The sequence below is a fragment of the Chamaea fasciata genome, unplaced genomic scaffold, assembly GCF_029207755.1.
Source record: "Chamaea fasciata isolate MVZ Bird 193981 ecotype frontalis unplaced genomic scaffold, bChaFas1.0.hap1 SCAF_16, whole genome shotgun sequence".
Classification (NCBI taxonomy): Eukaryota; Metazoa; Chordata; class Aves; order Passeriformes; family Sylviidae; genus Chamaea; species Chamaea fasciata.
Window position 1 is genome coordinate 12,659,554 of NW_027094101.1, and position 18,401 is coordinate 12,677,954.

Sequence of the window (18,401 nt, forward strand, 5' to 3'; positions counted from 1 at the left end):
GTGGGGCTGGGGCAGAAATGCAAGCTCGGGTTTCTCAGGGACAAGCTGGGCCTTGGAGGCCACTCCCAGAGGCAGAAAATGAAAGCTCATCATTTGTACACTGGGAGCTCTTCAGCCTGATTCTGGAATAAGGACACAAGACAGCACACAGAGTTAGAGCTGGCACTGAAGGGAACTCAAGATTCCAAAGGAGGAAACAAGGAATTCCACTTTGACCATAATATTATGGCCACATCTCTGCTCCAAACACCATCTTCCACCAAACATGCTTTTCCAGAGACCAGGCATCCTTCTGAAAGCACACGAAAGGTCAGCACTGCTATTCCATTCCAGTATCATTGCGTTTCCCCTCCTGATCTCAGAATTATAGTTCCTATCAAATGTCAGCGCTCCCAGTATGTTCTGAGGTTCCCAGAATTTCACGACCATTGCTGCCCTCTCTTCTCTTTAGGAAAACCCTCAATCCTCCCATTCAGAAGATAAACTGAAAGGCTGTAGACCACTAGCAAGTGATAATTTTACCTGGAAACAAAACAACATTAACACTCTATGTGAATGTGTGAACAACACGTAAGGAAAACAGGGAAAGTTCAAGACACCAGGCAAGGCAACAGATTCCACACTTACTTCAACTGAAAAAATAATTAATTTGTCGATATAAAAATTTGAAAGAAAATTACAGTAATAATAAAACTGCAAGTCAACTTTTTACTGCACTGCAATAAAAATATTACTCAAAGCTTCAGTATGTCATATCTCATTCTAGTGGAAAGTTCAAAAGAAAGAACTAAAATATTTAGGAGGTTATCTTTTTAGATATATGTATTTGTGATATATCTTTATTTTTATATTTCTCGGCGTAAACATCACAGAAACGTTCCCAAACTAATACATTTGCTGAGACTTTTAAAAGAAATTCAATTCACCATTATTCCAAAACAAGTGATCCAAATTAGCCTCCAAGCCTCAGTGATGCTCAGCTGAAAGTCTGCTGCACTCAGTAAACGTTATTTATATATTTGTACCTACTTATATTTAATAATCTTAACAGATGAGCAAGTACAACGTGATTGTGATTATTTAGAAAACATTAAAGGACCAGAGATGTTTTTGAATTGTAGCGCCAGGAACAATGGTCAGGAATATTTTGTAGAGAAGTTGTTCAGAGCAGTTGTTTACAACAGGCTGGAAGGCTCTGACTGCCAGGGCTGTGACAATAAAGTGCCATCACCTTTTAATAAAGTGGAAAGAGTAAGGCTCAATTTACAATAGAAAAGAAAATTTCCTGCATTCTTGTGAATTCTCACACATCATGAAGTCTTTTTTGTATTATTCAAAGAGCTGTGGGGTGTGAGTGATTTCACTAATTGAACTCAAAGTCAGAGCAGGATGATTTTTGGAACATCACTTAAAGATTCTCCTATTTTTATTAACTTCCACACCTAGAGAAATGAGTGACCATCACATCACCTCTGCTCTGGCAGTTTTATTATTTCATGCCAACTTCACACAGTGACTTCAGCTGCTCCTCATGCCACAAATGCCTTCCAAGTGTCACATCTGCTCTGCAGATTTCCCAACACAGCCCTCCTAAGACTTTTAAATGGCTGCTCCATCTACATCCTTAGAACTTACCAATATTTCAAGAGAACACAAAATTCCGTATTTGTTTACATTTTTATAACTACACATCACCCCAAGCAAATAAACTGTGTTTTCTAACATGTGGAGTTATGCAATATTTATTGAAATTGTAGAATTCATACTGTTATTATGAGAGCATGGAACAACAAATGTAAAATTAAAACTCATCGTTACCTTGAAATCTGGCATGAAACCTGAAACTAAATTAAATCTTATCTAAATGCCAAAACCAAGGAGAAGGAAAACACCACCAAAAGGAAAACTTCTTCCTATATTCTCGTTGCTATTTCCTATTCAATTTGTTTGCATATTTGCAAACAGAAGACCAAAAAAAGATACCTGAACAGTCAGAACTGAATCAGCTGGAACGGTAAGAGGCTGGCATGTGGATGAAGGGAGACATCTTTCCATCCAAGACTTTGAAAAGAGTCTAAATCTGCTGCAGATCCAGACTTGGAGAGCTGTTGAGAATACAGCAAGATTTAATTCTCCGGATGAGTCTTATACCACGCACTGATCAAGACCAATAAAATTACACAACATGGGGTAAGTTTTACCATATCCAAGGGGATATGGAATCATTTGCCCGGGCACAGCTCAGTAACAGCTGAACTACTGCCCCTCCACCTGCACACAGAGGCAGAAATGCAGACAGCTACAACTGCAAGCAGATTTTAGGATTTCTATGTGAAAAATCCATTGAAACAAGAGGAGAAGTTTGCACAGCTTTTCATTAGTGAAACTGACAACAGAAGTTCAATGAAGAATCAAACCACGTTATTTTTCTTGCAAAATGGGACAGGATGTCATCTGATTCAAATCTGCTGCTCCCATGATTTGGTCATTAGAACAAGGATTCACCATTCCAGGCATCTTTGTACACAGTTCTGGGCCCATATCAAAGAAGCCAATCTACCACGTGGAGCACTGGAAGTCAAGTTTTCCCAGGAAAGACATTTTCATTTCTGCCAATTCTACCATATAAATCTTCAAATAATAATAACCTCAATAAATTTAATGCAGCTGGAAATGACTCAGACGAGCAGGAATGGCAGGCCTTGAATGCAGAATGACTGACAGGCCAAGGAAAGGAGAGGACAATTGGAATGACAGCCCAAGCCACAGTGTAAATCATCACTGAACTATCTGAGAGCTCTGCAGGATGCCACCAGAGATGGTTGTTGGGCTGCAAAGAGTAGGGTTGGAAAATAATTGCCCAAAGACTGAAGAACACAGACCAGACAAAGACCTGAACAGACTAAAGAAAATAAGAATGGAGATAGGAAGGCCAACTACAAGCTCACTGACTAATCCCAAAAGGAGCCAAAGCACCAGGAGCACCAGCACGGGTGAGGAGCAGGCAAACACTGCTCCTGTTGTGGAATCCCAGGAGATGAGGGGTCAGGTGTGTCCCAAGCACTGAGAGCTGGGTGCTCCAGGGGCCAGCCAAGGGCTGCTGGCAGGAACAAGATGTGGGATAAGCTCATCTCTCATAATCTGAAAGGCTGTCAAACAAAGTTCTCTTGCTGCCTGCACCATGGAAAATCAGTCTTTACAAAAACTTCTATAGGATGTGGGCTCTGCCTAAACATATCAGGAAGGAAATGTGTGCAGTAAAACCTGCGAGCTTCTCCCTGCAGACACAGCCCCGCACTTCAGCCCAGCCCTTCTGCTGAAGGTCTTACTACAGGTCTTTCAGTTAAGTGAAATATAAATTGGTAACTGTTGTTGATACTAATTTCTTAGACACTTATAACTAAATTATCCACTAGAGAGCACAGCAACATTTTCAAACACATTCTGCTTATGCCTGCAAAGTGCCAAGTGAGGTCCTTGTGGCACTCAAAGTCACTCTCTACACAAGAAATATGCTAAACAATCTGCCATGCACAGCAGAGATAAGGAATGGACTCAATACAAGGCTTGAACGAGAAAAGGTCAACAGACCGTGAACTTTTAATGAACAAATTTCAGCTGCTCCCAGCCTGGTGTGCAGTTCTTGGACATCACTGATGAAATAACTTCTTCTGCATTGTACACTTTTGTGTATAAATATATAACAACGTACAACAGAAGGAGAAAATACATCCTTCCGTCCTGCAGGAGAAAGCCGGAGCAGCACAGCTCATCAGCATTCTGGGCAAGAGCTGCTCTGCTTCCTGGGCTCCAATATATTCTGGTGATGTCATGACATTTTTACTTTCCATTAAAGAAAGCCTTTCATCATTTACTAGTTCCCATTTTAATGATCACCCTGAAAATTGATCTATTGTTTAAGAAAGTAAATAAAATATTCTTCAGTTTTGCTGTATTTTACAGTTGCTGAGAACAAAAAGAGTATCATCCATAAAAAGTAGTCTTGAATTTCTGCTTTAAAATATTGTTTAAAACTGCTGTATTCCCACAGGCCTTCATCAATACATTGACAAGGATGCATGCAGAAATCTGAATTGCACATCTCAGAGCCACAGGGAGACAAATTAACTCTACCAGAGATCTTTGCTAAATATGTTTTTCTTCCTTTTCCCACAAACCATTTGAGTCAATCATTGCTGTAAAAAGATTAATAGCATAGGGCATCTTGTATTCCCAGAAAAACATAGAACTTGGCATATCTAGTCAAATATGTTCAGAAGTGGATAGATGCAGACACTGAAAAAAAAAAAAAAAAAGTCATTGAAGGTATTTAAGTCTGAAATAAGCCACATGCAAGAGAAATCTTGTCCTAAACAGCATCAGTTACTGCTTTATAATCTGGAGAAGAGGGGGTTTATGGAGATTTCTCATTTATGTTGGGCCCCCCATGAATAGAAATATTTAAATAGAAATAAAATAGAAATTTTAAAGCTGACAGCTACTACAGCATGCAAAGAGAAGTTCTAGGAAAGCATGCACCCTCCATGGGAGTTGCAGGCAGCACAGCCAGCTGGGAGGATGGCAAATCACTTGACAGCCATTACTGCAAACAAAGAGGAACAAATAGCAAGGTGCAGAAAATCCAAGTCAGCAAGAAGGGGTGAACACAAACCACGGCAAAGTTGTTTCATGAGTACAAAGGCTAACCTGGATTTTCAGAGCTCAGCTTCACAGGGTGTGGAAATATTGCATAATACAGATTATGGAAGTGCTACATGCAACATATTCACCATAGAATGGCTTGGGTCAAAAAGGACCTTAAAACTCATCTTGTTCCATCTCCCTGCCCTGGGCAGGGACATCTTCCATCATCCCAGGCTGCTCCAAGCCCCATCCAGCCTGGCCTTGGGCACTTCCAGGGATCCAGGGGCAGCCACAGCTTCTCCGGGCACCCTGTGCCAGGGGCTGCCCACCCTCACAGGGAACAATTCCTTCCCAATATCCAACCTAAACCTCCTTCAGTTTCAGGCCACTCCCCTTTGTCCTATCAGCACCTGGCCTCATGAAAAGTCCCTGTCCAAACACTCAGTGCTATTTCTTTGGGGTTACTCTGGTCCACTTATCATTTTCTTCAATCCTACCAGTTTAAAATCACCATCACTGCAGTTTTCATAATAGGCATTGTTACATGTTTGTACATTTGAGGAAAAACAAACAAAACCCCACAAAAACAAACAAACAAACAAACCCCACCAAAAATAAAACCCCACACCTAAAAATAGAAAGAAGAAATATTATTGGGTTTTCTCAGTGTAATCTACAATTCTGGGTAACTCCTGGCACAAGTGGGTTAACCAGTTCACCAAACCCTCCTCGACACTGAGAAATGTATTTCAATGTTGATAGGTCTGATTTCCTCTTTCTGCCTTTCAAATCACACCAATGGGGTCCAAGTCAGAGCGGGAGGTGTCGGGGGTGGGTGTCTAAAATGTCTTAATTGGCAACACCCAGCACAATAAGGCAAGAAAATGACAGCAGCAGCCAGATCCTGCCTAGAGAGCAGGTCTGTGACACAGGCAGAGTCTGTGTCTGCTTCAGCAAAAATGTTGAGCCTTTTCTGATGATTTCCAGCCCCCCAGTAAAACAGTTTCTCTGCAGCATAAAGAGTCCAGGTCTTGAGAGCAGAGCTGCTTTGAAGGGGGGAAGATTTCCTGGCTGGAGATGAAGTGCTGACCCGTGGCTATTAGAGCTGCAGCTCCTTCACCTGTGTGGTTTTCATGAGTGTTTTGGCCCTGCAAGAGCTGATGAGCAGTTTAACATCCTGCTGGGAAAATAATAGCTTCTACATCCATGTGTGGACCATTTCAATTCATCTGGGGGAGGAGAGCCTCTGTAGGTGCAAAGGCTCACACGAAATGTATACTTTTAATAAAGCATTTAGAGGCAAAAAAGAATTATATTGACTTTCCATCTCAGTTAAAGACAGTCTCATGCTGGAAAAAAAAAATTTGTTCATGTTGGACAAATGCTGAAGCTGATGGGCCTAAGGCTTCTGTGTGCAGTGTGCCACACACTTCTAAGCGGGTTTATCTTTTTAAAAGGTGTTTTGCTTTTGTTTAAATTACTGATTTTTAAATTTGACAGAAGTCACTCAAAAGACTGTTATTTTCAAACAGCATTACCACAATGAAAATTAAAATAAATCTAGACTAAAGCAGGAATTGTATTATTCAGAAAAATTCTGCACCTCTGGTTTGAGTAGATCGTACAAACCACACAAAATCAGTGGGGTTTAGGGTCACTCAGTGAGGTTTGGGATCACACAGAGAGGTTTGGGGGCACACGGGGAGGTTTGGGGTCACAGTGGGGTTTGGAGGCACACTGAGGTTTGGGGGCACACAGGGAGGTTTGGGGCACACGGGGAGGTTTGGGGTCACTCAGTGAGGTTTGGGGGTACACAGTGGGGTTTGGGATCAGACAGGGAGGTTTGGGGACACTCAGTGAGGTTTGGGACACACAGGGAGGTTTGGGGACACTCAGTGAGGTTTGGGGGTACACAGTGGGGTTTGGGATCAGACAGGGAGGTTTGGGGTCACTCAGTGAGGTTTGGGACACACAGGGAGGTTTGGGGACACTCAGTGAGGTTTGGGGGTACACAGTGGGGTTTGGGACACACAGGGAGGTTTGGGGACACTCAGTGAGGTTTGGGGGTACACAGTGGGGTTTGGGACACACAGGGAGGTTTGGGGACACTCAGTGAGGTTTGGGGGTACACAGTGGGGTTTGGGATCAGACAGGGAGGTTTGGGGACACTCAGTGAGGTTTGGGGGTACACAGTGGGGTTTGGGATCAGACAGGGAGGTTTGGGGTCACCCTGCACACCCTGGGGCTGCTGGTTCTCTGTGCTGGAGCTGAGCTCACCCAGAGCTGTGGTTCTAACTGCACGTGGTGCAGGGCACAGCTGTGCAGGAAAATCCCAAATCTGTCCCTCAGCCCCGCGAGCACGAACTCCGGGCAGCAGAGTGAAGCCTGCTCTGCTGCAGCGCCCCAACAGGTGACAGAACTGTTCTACAGAAAGGTCAGGGCTGTGCCCCAGCAGAGCTGGCCTGTCAAGGACAATGACACAAATCAGAGCACCAGCAATGGGGTGCAAAATTACTGCAGCTCCCAAATTCTCTGCTGAGAATCCCAGGAGAGGTCATTCATCAAAGAAACTCCTGCATCTTGTAAAGACAACAATGCTGTCTTAACATAATCACATTTTTTTTTTAATAAGAGCTCAGCTCATCAATACACAAAATTTCTTTTTTTAGGAATTAATTTAATATGGGCTCCTTCACAAGCTCCAGATTATCCATCTTGGGTTTTTTTGGAAGGGAAACAGGAGACTCATTTCTCTGACAAACTGAAAGATAATTTTTATCTTAAGCTTTCCACAAATACCACTTTTGTGTAAACTGAGAAAAGCACATGTACAGTATCATTTAGCAAAATTAACAGAATTATTTTTACATTGATGACACTAAAATAAACTCAAAATACACATAAGAATAAGGCTCCTTTTTTATCTTCTGTCTACACACCCAATAAAGTGGTTCTCTGCATACATTTCATATAAAGCTTGACAGAAAACTCAGGCAGCCCTAGATCTGGCTATATTTCACAGTTAAAGTGTTTTTAATTAAGAATTCATGAAGAATTGAAATGTATGTGCTTCAACATCACACCAGCGAGTTCCAAAGCAACAACATATATGGTAAAAGCAACAGGATACCCCAAAGAGCCCAAATCAGCAGCCATATGGTCCTAGACACACATTCCATCTGCTGTAAGATAGAATTAGAAGATTATTCTATCCATTATTGTATTTTTCAAACCAGAATCGAGAATGGCACAGTAGAAGGCTGGTATTTCACTAATGCTGTTCAAATTCTGCCCCAGTGTAGTGTTTCAATGAGCAGCACAGAAATTTAACCTTGTCACAAATTGTCTCCTTCCTTCAAGATGTTGAAAGGGGAGGTGGGAAAGCAAGGAGAGGATTAAAAAAAAATAGGGGGAAAAAATGAAGAGATATATATAGATACATCTTGTGGATAAAAGCACCTAATCCCAGTTTAGCTCGCACACAATAACTCTTCTCAAAGAGCAAGGAGAGGGGAGGTAATTTCCCAGGGAGGTCTCCCGGGGTGACAGAATCTATGGATTCCATTAAGTGCAGACAGCTGTGGAGCCCATCCATCTGCCCTGGCAGCCCGGGGATGGCACAGGGGACACCAGCTCAGGGGCTCCCTGGACACCGCTGGGAGTCAGGACGAGGAGTCCTGCTCCCAGGATTATTGGGAAAGGCTGAGAGTGCCCACTGGGCTGGCTGGGAGGGGAGCTTAGGCACAGGAAAACACCAGCAGTGCTGAGCTGAAATTCTTTCATCAAACACCTCAGGCAGGGCCTGTGGCTGCCCCAGCACTGGGAGCTGCCCTGGGCAGAGAGTGGATTTCCTGGCTGTGCTCCAGGACGGGGACAAGGCAGGGATGTCACACACTGCTGACTCAGCAGTGGCTGCTGTGGCCCCACAGAGCCAGACACAGAGCCCCAGTGTCACCCTGGGCTCAGGGACAAGTCACCCCTGGCTCAGGGACAAGTCATCCCTGGCTCAGAGAAACGTCATCCCTGGCTCAGGGACATGCAGGGACATCCAGAGCCACAGTGTCACCCCTGGCTCAGGGCCATGCAGGGGTCCCCAGCAGGTTTGCAGGTCACTGTGACAGTGCTGACAAAGCCCCAGGGTCATGTGGCATCCCTACACCTGCCACCTACAGAACTGTCCCAAATTTAGGGAAACTTTGTGCTTTTGGGAAATGCTTGCTGTGTCTCCCCTGCTTTAAGGAGCCCCGAAGGAGCACTGTAAAATGTTACAGCACTGCTACTTCACTCTTCCAACCTAACCCTGTTTTCTCCGGTGCCTTTTTTTCCTTCACAGTGCCATGTGCCCTCTTCAAAAGTCTCTGCAATTAACTTGCACTGCTAATGACTGTCAGACAGAAATTCTGGGAAGCAACAGTAACAGAACACTGGAATTTTTTCCTCATTTGTCCAACTGCTTGTGAATGTGTCATGCTTTAGGTCATTGAATCAAGTGAGGAAAGATACAGAAATAGTTTATATTACTAAAGTACCTGAATGCGGACAGACAACAAAAAAATAACTGTGCCAGTGTTCTGCAGTGATGAGAATCTATGTATCTTCTTCACAGTGCTGTGCAAGGGTGCAGCTCTCACTTGGGTACAGCAAATGAGATATCAGCTTTAGGAGGGGTGGAAAAACTGCTCCCTGGCAATGAAAATACATCATTTTAAGGGCTTAATTTATTTCCTTTATTCGGTGATATTAGTTCTGGGTGCTTTCCTGCAGCATATCAGGTCTCTACAAACCCCAGTATCACTATGGCTAATCTATAATAACAGAACTATCTGCAGTTCATGCCATCTCCTGCACCAAGCCATGAAACTCAATTACCAAGTGGAGAAAAAAGTGGGAGAAGCCAAAACAATGATGGAGAGCAGGTGTCAGGGTGCCAGTGGAGCTGCCACAGTTCTTGCTGTGTGCAGCTGCAGCTCCTCAGAGACTGGGGACACTGGGAGCAGCCCATCCCCAGCCCTCGCAGGGCAGCACAGGACAGTGGCATTTACACACAATTTATCGAGGTAAGAGGCCCCAAGTTCAACCTGTCCTTCCCCCGCCCCCTGATTTCACCTCAAGTGATGTTGTTGATGTAATACAAGGTTTACACATTGAGGTTTTTTTACCTCTCAAAATAAGCATTCTTCCCTACTGCGTTTTAAAATGCCAGTGCATCAGAATTCATTACCGAACCAAACAAAACCACTAGAACACAGGCATTTAATAGAGAAATAAACTACAGCAAGAAACGGGTTTCAGTATTTAATGGCATGAATAATGAATTAAAAATTAAGTTTAAATTACGTTGAAGGTCATAGAAAAAGCCTCAAAGAAAGATAGTTAAACAGACATTAAAAGGAAGATTTAAATAGGTGATCTTTTAGTATTCTAGCAAAAACACTCTGTCTTTCACTCTTTATTTAAATTAAAATACCACTCAGTGACTGACCTTTTTAACATGGCCTAAGGGAGCAGGGTATGATCTTGTTAGAAAAGAAGTGATATTAAAAGAGCAATACTATTAAAAAGCAGAAGATGATGGAACCCACAGATTAAAATTTGTTTGCTCAGGGAAGATAAACTTTTATGAAAAGTCCTTCCTGCTACAAACAGAGACAACTACTGCTATTCCCATTTTGGTAATGGACTGAGTTAATAAAGACTGTCCTTAAAAACAAACCACAAAGCTAAATCCCAGGTTTGCTGACATTTCAGCAGACGTGTCCCTGCTTTTCAGCACCTCCCTTGGTGGCCAGCTGTGGCAGAGATGGACTTCTCTAACTCTGTCCCTTACATTCCTTAGGTGGTGTCCTTCAGCTTCCAGATTGCTGTCAGAGGGGTCACAGATCCTGCCCAGAGACAAAGTGGAGGACAAGATTTTGTCCTTTTGAGAAGTTCAGAAGAAGGCACAGAGACTGTAAGGGTGTGGTGACACCCCTGCAGAGACCTCACCTTTGTCACAGGGAGCACAGAGACAGCTCTTTAACAATCTTTGTGGGCTCGGTATTTTCTGAGCCTGAGAATTGCTGAGCTCTTCCCAAGGGAAACTTTTCAACAGTTTTCTTTTTCCCAAAACAACCTGTGTAAACAATATTCCTTTCCTATAACAACAGGTGGTGTTTGCTATTTCTGTTCCTTAGCCAATGGGAGAAGTGTCAATCCTAAGGACCAATAACGTGTCTTCTTAGCACAGTGTGTTATAAAAGGGCTGAATAAATTGTAAATAAAACCTTCTGATTTCTACTGCCTCCTGATGATAAGCATCTTTATTTCATGTCCTATTGCGACAAATCTTCACCTGACTTTGATCTCTGCTACTCCAAATCAACCTCCAAAACTCCTGCTCCCCTTGGTATGGAGTCTAATCTCTAGAGATGAAGAGACAGACGTGGAAATGATGAACGCCTTATCCCCACCAGGAAATAAACAGCTGCAACCAGTCACTGATTCATCCTTTTCAAGACTTTCCAGCAGAGGCCGTGTGCTCACGCCTCTGCACAGCAGAGAGCCTGAGCAGGGCCAGCTGAACCTCTCCTCAGCACCTTGGCACCAACAAGGAGAGCACCGAGCCACACTCCCCATCCCCACACCAGGGCACAGGGCTGGCACAGAATTCAACGCTGCCATTTGAAGGTTTTACACTTCACCGCTCGGAAACAGAAATGGGCCCTGTCTCTGATTTTCCATGTGGCTTTTAATGGATTAAAGCATCACTGTCATGACTTAGGGGAAATTCATATAAATTAGATGGCTGGCAAAACCTTGGGGAGGTTGCTGTGTCCTTGATTTCACTGAACTTGTCTGGTGTATCAATTAGTACATTACTAATTAAATATAAACCTCTAGAAGAATAAACTGTATTCAACGAAGCAACCAAAACCTGATGTCACAAATTATGTCTTGTTAAAGGGAACCCTTCAAACTAAAGGTGTCCAGGCAATCAAACACTACTGTCTTCCTACCAGAAACCCAGGTGAAAATCCCCACACAATACTAAACAGGCAAAGATCTAAAATCTGAGAAGCTGCAGCTTCTTTACCTCCTTTATTCCCAATATTCAAACATGGCCAAAAAGGCAGAACCACGTATGTGTATATAGGATATTCTACAATGTTTTGAGCAAGGGAGATCCTGTTTGATCCTGCTGTCTCCTGAATTTGCTGAACAGGCTCAAAGATGACGGCTCCTATACTAAAAAGAGAATAAACTGGAAGCCCTCCAGTTCCTTTGCTGCAGAGACTGAAATGAGCACCGCTGACACCAGGCATAACCTTCTGAAATCACATTTGTGTTCACTCACTTCAACCTCCTCATGAGGTAAAAAACACAAAAGTCACCAGTCAGGCCAGGAAGTGTGGACCATTCCCTTGGAATGCAGTAGATGCACTGTAAATATTTCCTTCAGTTTAATTTGTGGCTGGAAAGGGATTAAAGCAGAACAGTTCTGAGAACTAAAATTAAGTCAGTGCTGAGGGTTGGATGGATTTCTAAAACCAAGCATTTCTATGAATTTATACATATTGTCTGATTTAAATTGCTGGATTTTTCTCCCCATCTTCACTGAAATTTCAGAAAAATTACTCCAGTGATGGGAAACCTGCAAACATAACCTTTTCCTTTTCAGATCTCAATATAGTTTATTAGAGAAATTGGTCTAGTAAAACAAAACAAAACAAAAACAAACAAACAAAAAAACCCACAAAAAACCAAAGGAAACTATAACAAATAAACCCAAACAAACAAACAATTTGTACTTAACTATCCTTAAAATAAATCAAGGTAATTTGAACTATTTTAACTTCATCTCTTTGCACAGAATTTCTGGGGTTTTGCTATAGAGAATGGAGATGATGACATTTTCTCTAACAAATTCTTTGATATTCACTAGTACCAAAAAACCTTCTGTCCTATAGCCCTTTAAAATCTCTGCATGCAGCAGTAACTTGAACAAGAGAAAACAATCACAAAATGAGATAATCAAGTCCTGGTTTTGAAGATTCAGAAAACAGATATATGATTTTTAAAAAATCAGAATCTGTTTGACTCAACTTAGGTTTAATCACGTTATTTTCAGATTACAATCGAATCTTCACCAAAATTGTGTCTCCTTCAATAATTTTTCATAAGAGTTTAAAAAAAAGAGTCTCCACGATTAGCTAAAGATATTATCATATCCATGGTGATGTGGAGCTCTCTTGATTTTGAGTCAAAGTCTGAAACATCGCTGGATTGCTAAAAATTCTCTTTCTATTCACTTTTATTTGTAGCTAAAACCAACTTTTTGAATTTTGAGTTGAAATGCTAATATTGTGTCTTCCTGACAAATAAAGCATGGACGAGCCTTCACTGGCAAGAAAGCCAAAGCTGTTCCCCAATTACTTGAACAGCACTTTCCTCTGACTATGTTGGAGATGCTCCCAGAGATCTTAAAAATCAAATGTTGCACAAATTAATTCCAAAGAAGGAGGTGCAGGGGTGGGCAGGAAGGATCAGCATTGAGTACAAGTCAGTTTAATTTGCAGGTATCTGAGAGGACATTATAACAATGACATGAATAAGGATAACAAAATGTTAACGAAAAAGCACTGTCAGTAATGATACATTCAGATAAATGGCAAACCTACTTGCATGAACTCTATCATTACTGCCTCAATCACAGCCATACTTAAACTTTGGGGAGCTAATTTCATTTATAAATTCTGCTGCTGCACATCAATTATCAGCAGCATTACTAACAGTGAGGCACAGAACTGCTGTGCCAGGGCGACTGATTGTCTGGCATTAGCTCTGATAAGAGAAGGGTTGCAAACCCCTTTAAATGTCAAAAACCTGCAACAATAATAGGCATAAGCAGCAGTTATATTCCTCTAACTTCCCTGCCTTCCTGGCAATTCATTATTCTGTCTTCCCATTGCTACATCCTCTAACTAAAACATATAAATGCCAAAGAGCGTTGATCCTCCTCACAGGGAATTTCCAGTGTCTTTATTGTGAGAGAATTATCTGATTCAAAACCAGAGTTAATTCCCTGAGCAAAATATTTGCGGTTGGTCGATTCCAAGATCAGTAACAAAATTTTGATTTCAGGGCATTAAAATCAATCCTTTCAACACAGTTTAAGGAAAAGAGGAAAAAAACCTCAGCATCAGCCTTTCTACAGAAATGTCCCAGTGTGGCTCCAGTAAAGGGGGAAGAAGGTTGGGAGGACTTACCCAGAGCTGCTGTGAGCATGGCTGGTGCTGCCACTCCATCACACGGTGCCCTGCCCAGAGCACAGCGAGGGCTGCAGGAGCTGCCTGCTGGACATGCAGCCTGAATGCCAACTGCCTGTGACATTGACTTGTTTCCAGCCTCTTGTAGTGCTGCCGCTATCAGTGTTATATTTGTATAGGAGAATAACATGAAATATTGATTCTGGAGTGCTTATCAACTGGTCCTGCTCAAAACACTCTTCCTGCGAAGTTCGGCGCTGTTTCTCATGCAGAACCGCTGCCGTGTGTCTGTGCAGGGAGCTGCTGCTCTCTCACAGCACTCACAGTCCTTTCCTTGAGACATGAGCAATAACTTTTCCTAATCTGGGAACGGTGGGAAAAGACGCAAACAGTATTTTCTGGAATTGTGTGAACAGCCCTTTAAACTGATTTAAATGATTGGGCAGAATGACTTTAAAAGACGACGTCTCTTCCGTTCTGGCTTTAATCAGTGCTCTGAAATCTGTCCCAGGGCAGGACGATGACCAGCAAATTTCTAATTGCAAGATGAGTTACTAAACATTCTAGGCACGTTCTTTTGTTGTTGTTTTGCATGAGGTATTTTGGGCATTTTCTCTGTGCCAATAGGATAAGAATAAAAGCAGAAGCTGCTGCTCATGGTTTGCCTCTGCAGCCTGCCAGGGGCGTGGGATGTGCAGGGGCACGAGGGATGCAGGTGCCAGGGGCTGCACACCACAGACACCTGCAACAGAGCCACCAGACACCCCTCGCACAGCCAGTGACAAAGGGCAGGGAAAAAACGTCTCCCTCTGCAAACCCAGCCACTTACAGGTAACTTCTGGACGCCCCTGTGGGTTTCTGATGGCTGCACAAAGTGCTATCAATTACAGCTAAACTATCAAAACCAACGGGATTTATTCCACGCCACCAGCCAAAGGCATCTCCTTCCCCTCTGCTTTTACGCCCATTTTTAATGTACCCCAGCACTTCTACTCACTATAAACCTGGTTAAAGCAGCTGATCATGCAGTCACTGCTATCACAGCACTGGTGGCAGTGCAGAGTCCTGAAGGTGGGCTGCTCTTAGCTCTACACCCCACAATGCCAAAGCAGAACAACTGCACAGACGTGGCACTCCTGAAAATCCAAACTGAACTTGTTCCCTGTTCTTTCAGCAGGTCAAAAATTCATTATGTGGGTGTGCTAATAAAACCAACAAAATCAACAATTAACTCGCAAGCTCACCTTTGAAGAGATTAAAAATGCCTCACTAAGAGAACTAAATAGGGCTGAATAGAACTTGCATGCTGCAGGTTTTTTCATTAGAACTATTTCAATTTTGTTTTGGCTGAACCCTCAAAACCCTGAAAAGTCACTCAATAACAGAACTTTTATTTCCAAACCGGCCATATTTTTTTTTCTGAGATTTAATGCAATAATAATGCATTTATTTTACATTTTAGCCTGTAATGTCTCAGGAGGTAGATTCTATTAACTTGCTAAGAAGAGCCACACATCCCAAACAAGATAAAGGCTTGTACTTCAAAGACCTGCAAAAAACCTTTCTGATTTAACTGGAAGATTCTACCATGGAAGTTTATCATGAGCTGAAAAACAGACAAAAAATACCATTCTGCAAAACCTGAAAAGTAAATGAGAAAAAAATGTTTCCTTTTTTCATATTTAGTTGTCTATGGAGTTGCACTACAAGTAGAATTTGTTTCATCGCACTGACCATTTCTCTTTGATGACGAGAAAAAAAATTCAGCTCACATCTACACAACTGCACATAATAATTTACTGGATTATTACAGCTTTAGAGTTTGCTTCCCTAATGAAAATAAGCCTGCTACAAACATAGATAATCAGATGTATGAAGAACCACTGTGACTCTGATTAGCTGTGACACATGAGTCATCTGCAGGAGCTGGAGTTTAGGCATTCTTTCCACCAAAAGACAGCACCAACCTCCCACTGAAACCAGCCCCCTGAAAAGCCCCAAATTTCAACAGAAAGGCCCGCGAGGAGGGAAAAACTGGAACCGTCATAATTGAGCTCCACACAACAGCTTGCTGATCACCAAGCAAGAAAACCTGAATTTCTTCCAAACCTCAGCAGCAAAATGCAAACATTTCCCCCACGCAGAAAACACAAATAAATCAGTGTTAGTGCAACCAAGAGCAGGCAGCACTGCCCACTCCTTGCAGCCCCAAGCAGCCTTGCCCAAGAACACAGAGTTTAGGAAGCAGATGTTTCGTTCTTGCTTTCAAATCAAACTATTTGACTATTCAGTCATTAGAAAATCTTCATCTGCCCTTATTTCTCAGACCACTCTACAAATGCAGCTATGCTCAGAGAGCTGCCTGGGTATTACAGGAACTTCTAGCTGGGCTCAGGGCTGTGTTTCTCCACAGAAATAGGATTTTATTTTTTTTTTTAGTAAGAGTATATTGATTATCTGTCAGGCACCATAGACAGATGGACAGTATAAATAGCAAACATTTGTGGGATAACTTAAGATTTAGATTTTAATTCACTTTTGGGTGGGTTTTTTTCCCTTGCATCACTTTTATAAAATCAACACCTTAGAGAGATGAGTAATGGCAGTGAATTCGGATTTATAGCTATAATAGTCCTAACACTAAAGTAAAAGTAGATGCTTTATTTCTTAGATTTTTCTCTTTAAAAATGTTGGGTCTGTATTCAGACCTGCTGTTATTTTGGATTTTGGCTTGCCTAGCAAGCACTACTTTACTTCTACCTAGTGAACTTCTACTAAGTCCAGTTGAGAGGTGCACAAGTGCAGTAATTGTAAAAACAACTGAGGTCTGCCAAACGGGCATAAATCCAGCAACGAAAGAGGAAGAAATACACCTATTTCTATTCCTTTTCTCCTCTTGCTCCTTTATTTGCAGTTCAGGATCCCAACAGTGCAGAAGCCTCTTCCATGCAGGACCTGATGTGACCCACATTTAATGGGAGTGCCTTGATCTACACGAATCTCAAACCACCAGTTCTGGGTCACAGGACATTGTGGGGTTCACAAACTTTTCAGCCCTGCCACCCATCAGGAGGAACTTTGAGCCCTGTGAAGCCATGAAGAGTTCACTGGCACTGCTCCATTCCTCTGGCCAGCTGCTGATTCCATCCAGAGGAATTCCCCAGGCACTGGATCAAACAGTGAGTGGTTTGTTTACATGCGCCTGCCTGCAAGCAATCCAGCTTGAACCAGAGCTTGGCACCACAAATCTGCATCCAGAACCTAACATTTGATATGTGTTTTGTCCTCTCATACAGCAGCTGATACAAGTTTCACCATCTATTTTCCTGTACTTTTCCCATCTGAAATAAAACATTGAAAAGTTGTGGGGGGTTTTTTTTTGGTTGTTTTTTTTTTGTTGTTTTTTTTTTGTTTGTTTGTTTGTTTTTTTGTTTGTTTGTTTGTTTTGGTTTTTTTGTTTGTTTGTTTTTTTGTTTGTTTGGTGTGTTTTTTTTTAATGCATGACAGCAAATATATAATACCTTAAAATGATTCTGAAACACTGTATTACAGCTTGAAGCTGACACCTCCAGACTCCCTTTCCATGTTCCATTTTTGCCCTGCTTCCTCTGCAGCCAAAGATCAGCACAGAGAACTTCCTGCAGCGCTTGGCAGTAACAGGCCTCCCCTTCTCCACGTTCAGCACAGGTCACCATAGGGGATAAACTGCTAATAGACAATAGTTCTCTCTTCTCCTTGGGATTTCTCTTCTCCTGAATTTCATCTGGGCTGTACCCCTAGTTTGGCTTTAGCTACTGCGAGCCCATTTCCCCCACTTCCATCCCTTCTACAAATACACCATGACCAAAATTACTAATGAAGTGTTTACTACACACTAAGCTGAATAATCAGGTAATGTAAAAGGCAAAACATGACAAGGAGGGTCAGGAAGGTTGATTGTATCAAAGCTGGTGTCCTGGAGTGACTCATGGGAACCTGAAAATCCTCCTGGACTTTCAGAGGTGCAGGGGATGTTCCAGATGCTGCTCCAAACTGGCAGACCAATATCCCTGTGCTTCGATGACTTGAGGACACAAACTCTCAAGATCCAGACTGGCGAAGACAATACCCAAAAACTAAGGCCATAACAGGGATAAAAAAAACTGAAAAAGGGCCAGCACTAATAAAGAGAATCTGGCTGATACTGATCACAACTTTCTGTAGGAAATTTGGTCTGTGCAGATGTGTATTGAACACACATCTTGATCAAGCTTGCAATCAATTTCAAGTGTCAAAATTATTATAAAAATAGCATGACTACACTATGAAATTTGATTACTGGTTAAGAGGAAGAAGGTTGACCAGAATGAGGAGTTAAAACCACTAGTGTGGTGTTTCTGAATATACAAAACCAAATTATTTTTGAATATGCAAACATTTAAACAAACATTAGTGTCCAGCAAATTACATAAGCACTTGGAAAGTAAAGCACTTCAAAAGCACTTCACAGATATACTCAGGACATTTGTGGTT

General features: G+C 42.2%; 1 protein-coding gene across 16 annotated transcripts in view; it reads right to left on the reverse strand.

The window, feature by feature from the left end:
• Positions 1–18,401, reverse strand: part of RBFOX1 (RNA binding fox-1 homolog 1) — a 1,151,565-nt gene that overhangs the window by 609,657 nt on the left and 523,507 nt on the right. Inside the window, exon 1 of one of the 16 annotated variants that reach the window (XM_066197693.1) lies at positions 13,890–13,953. The exons of the other annotated variants lie outside the window; for them this stretch is intronic. Within the exon in view, the coding sequence (XP_066053790.1) occupies positions 13,890–13,928 (39 nt within the window). The 5' untranslated portion in view covers positions 13,929–13,953. Of the gene's footprint in view, positions 1–13,889; positions 13,954–18,401 lie in introns of those variants that run through there. 16 annotated transcript variants of the gene reach the window in all.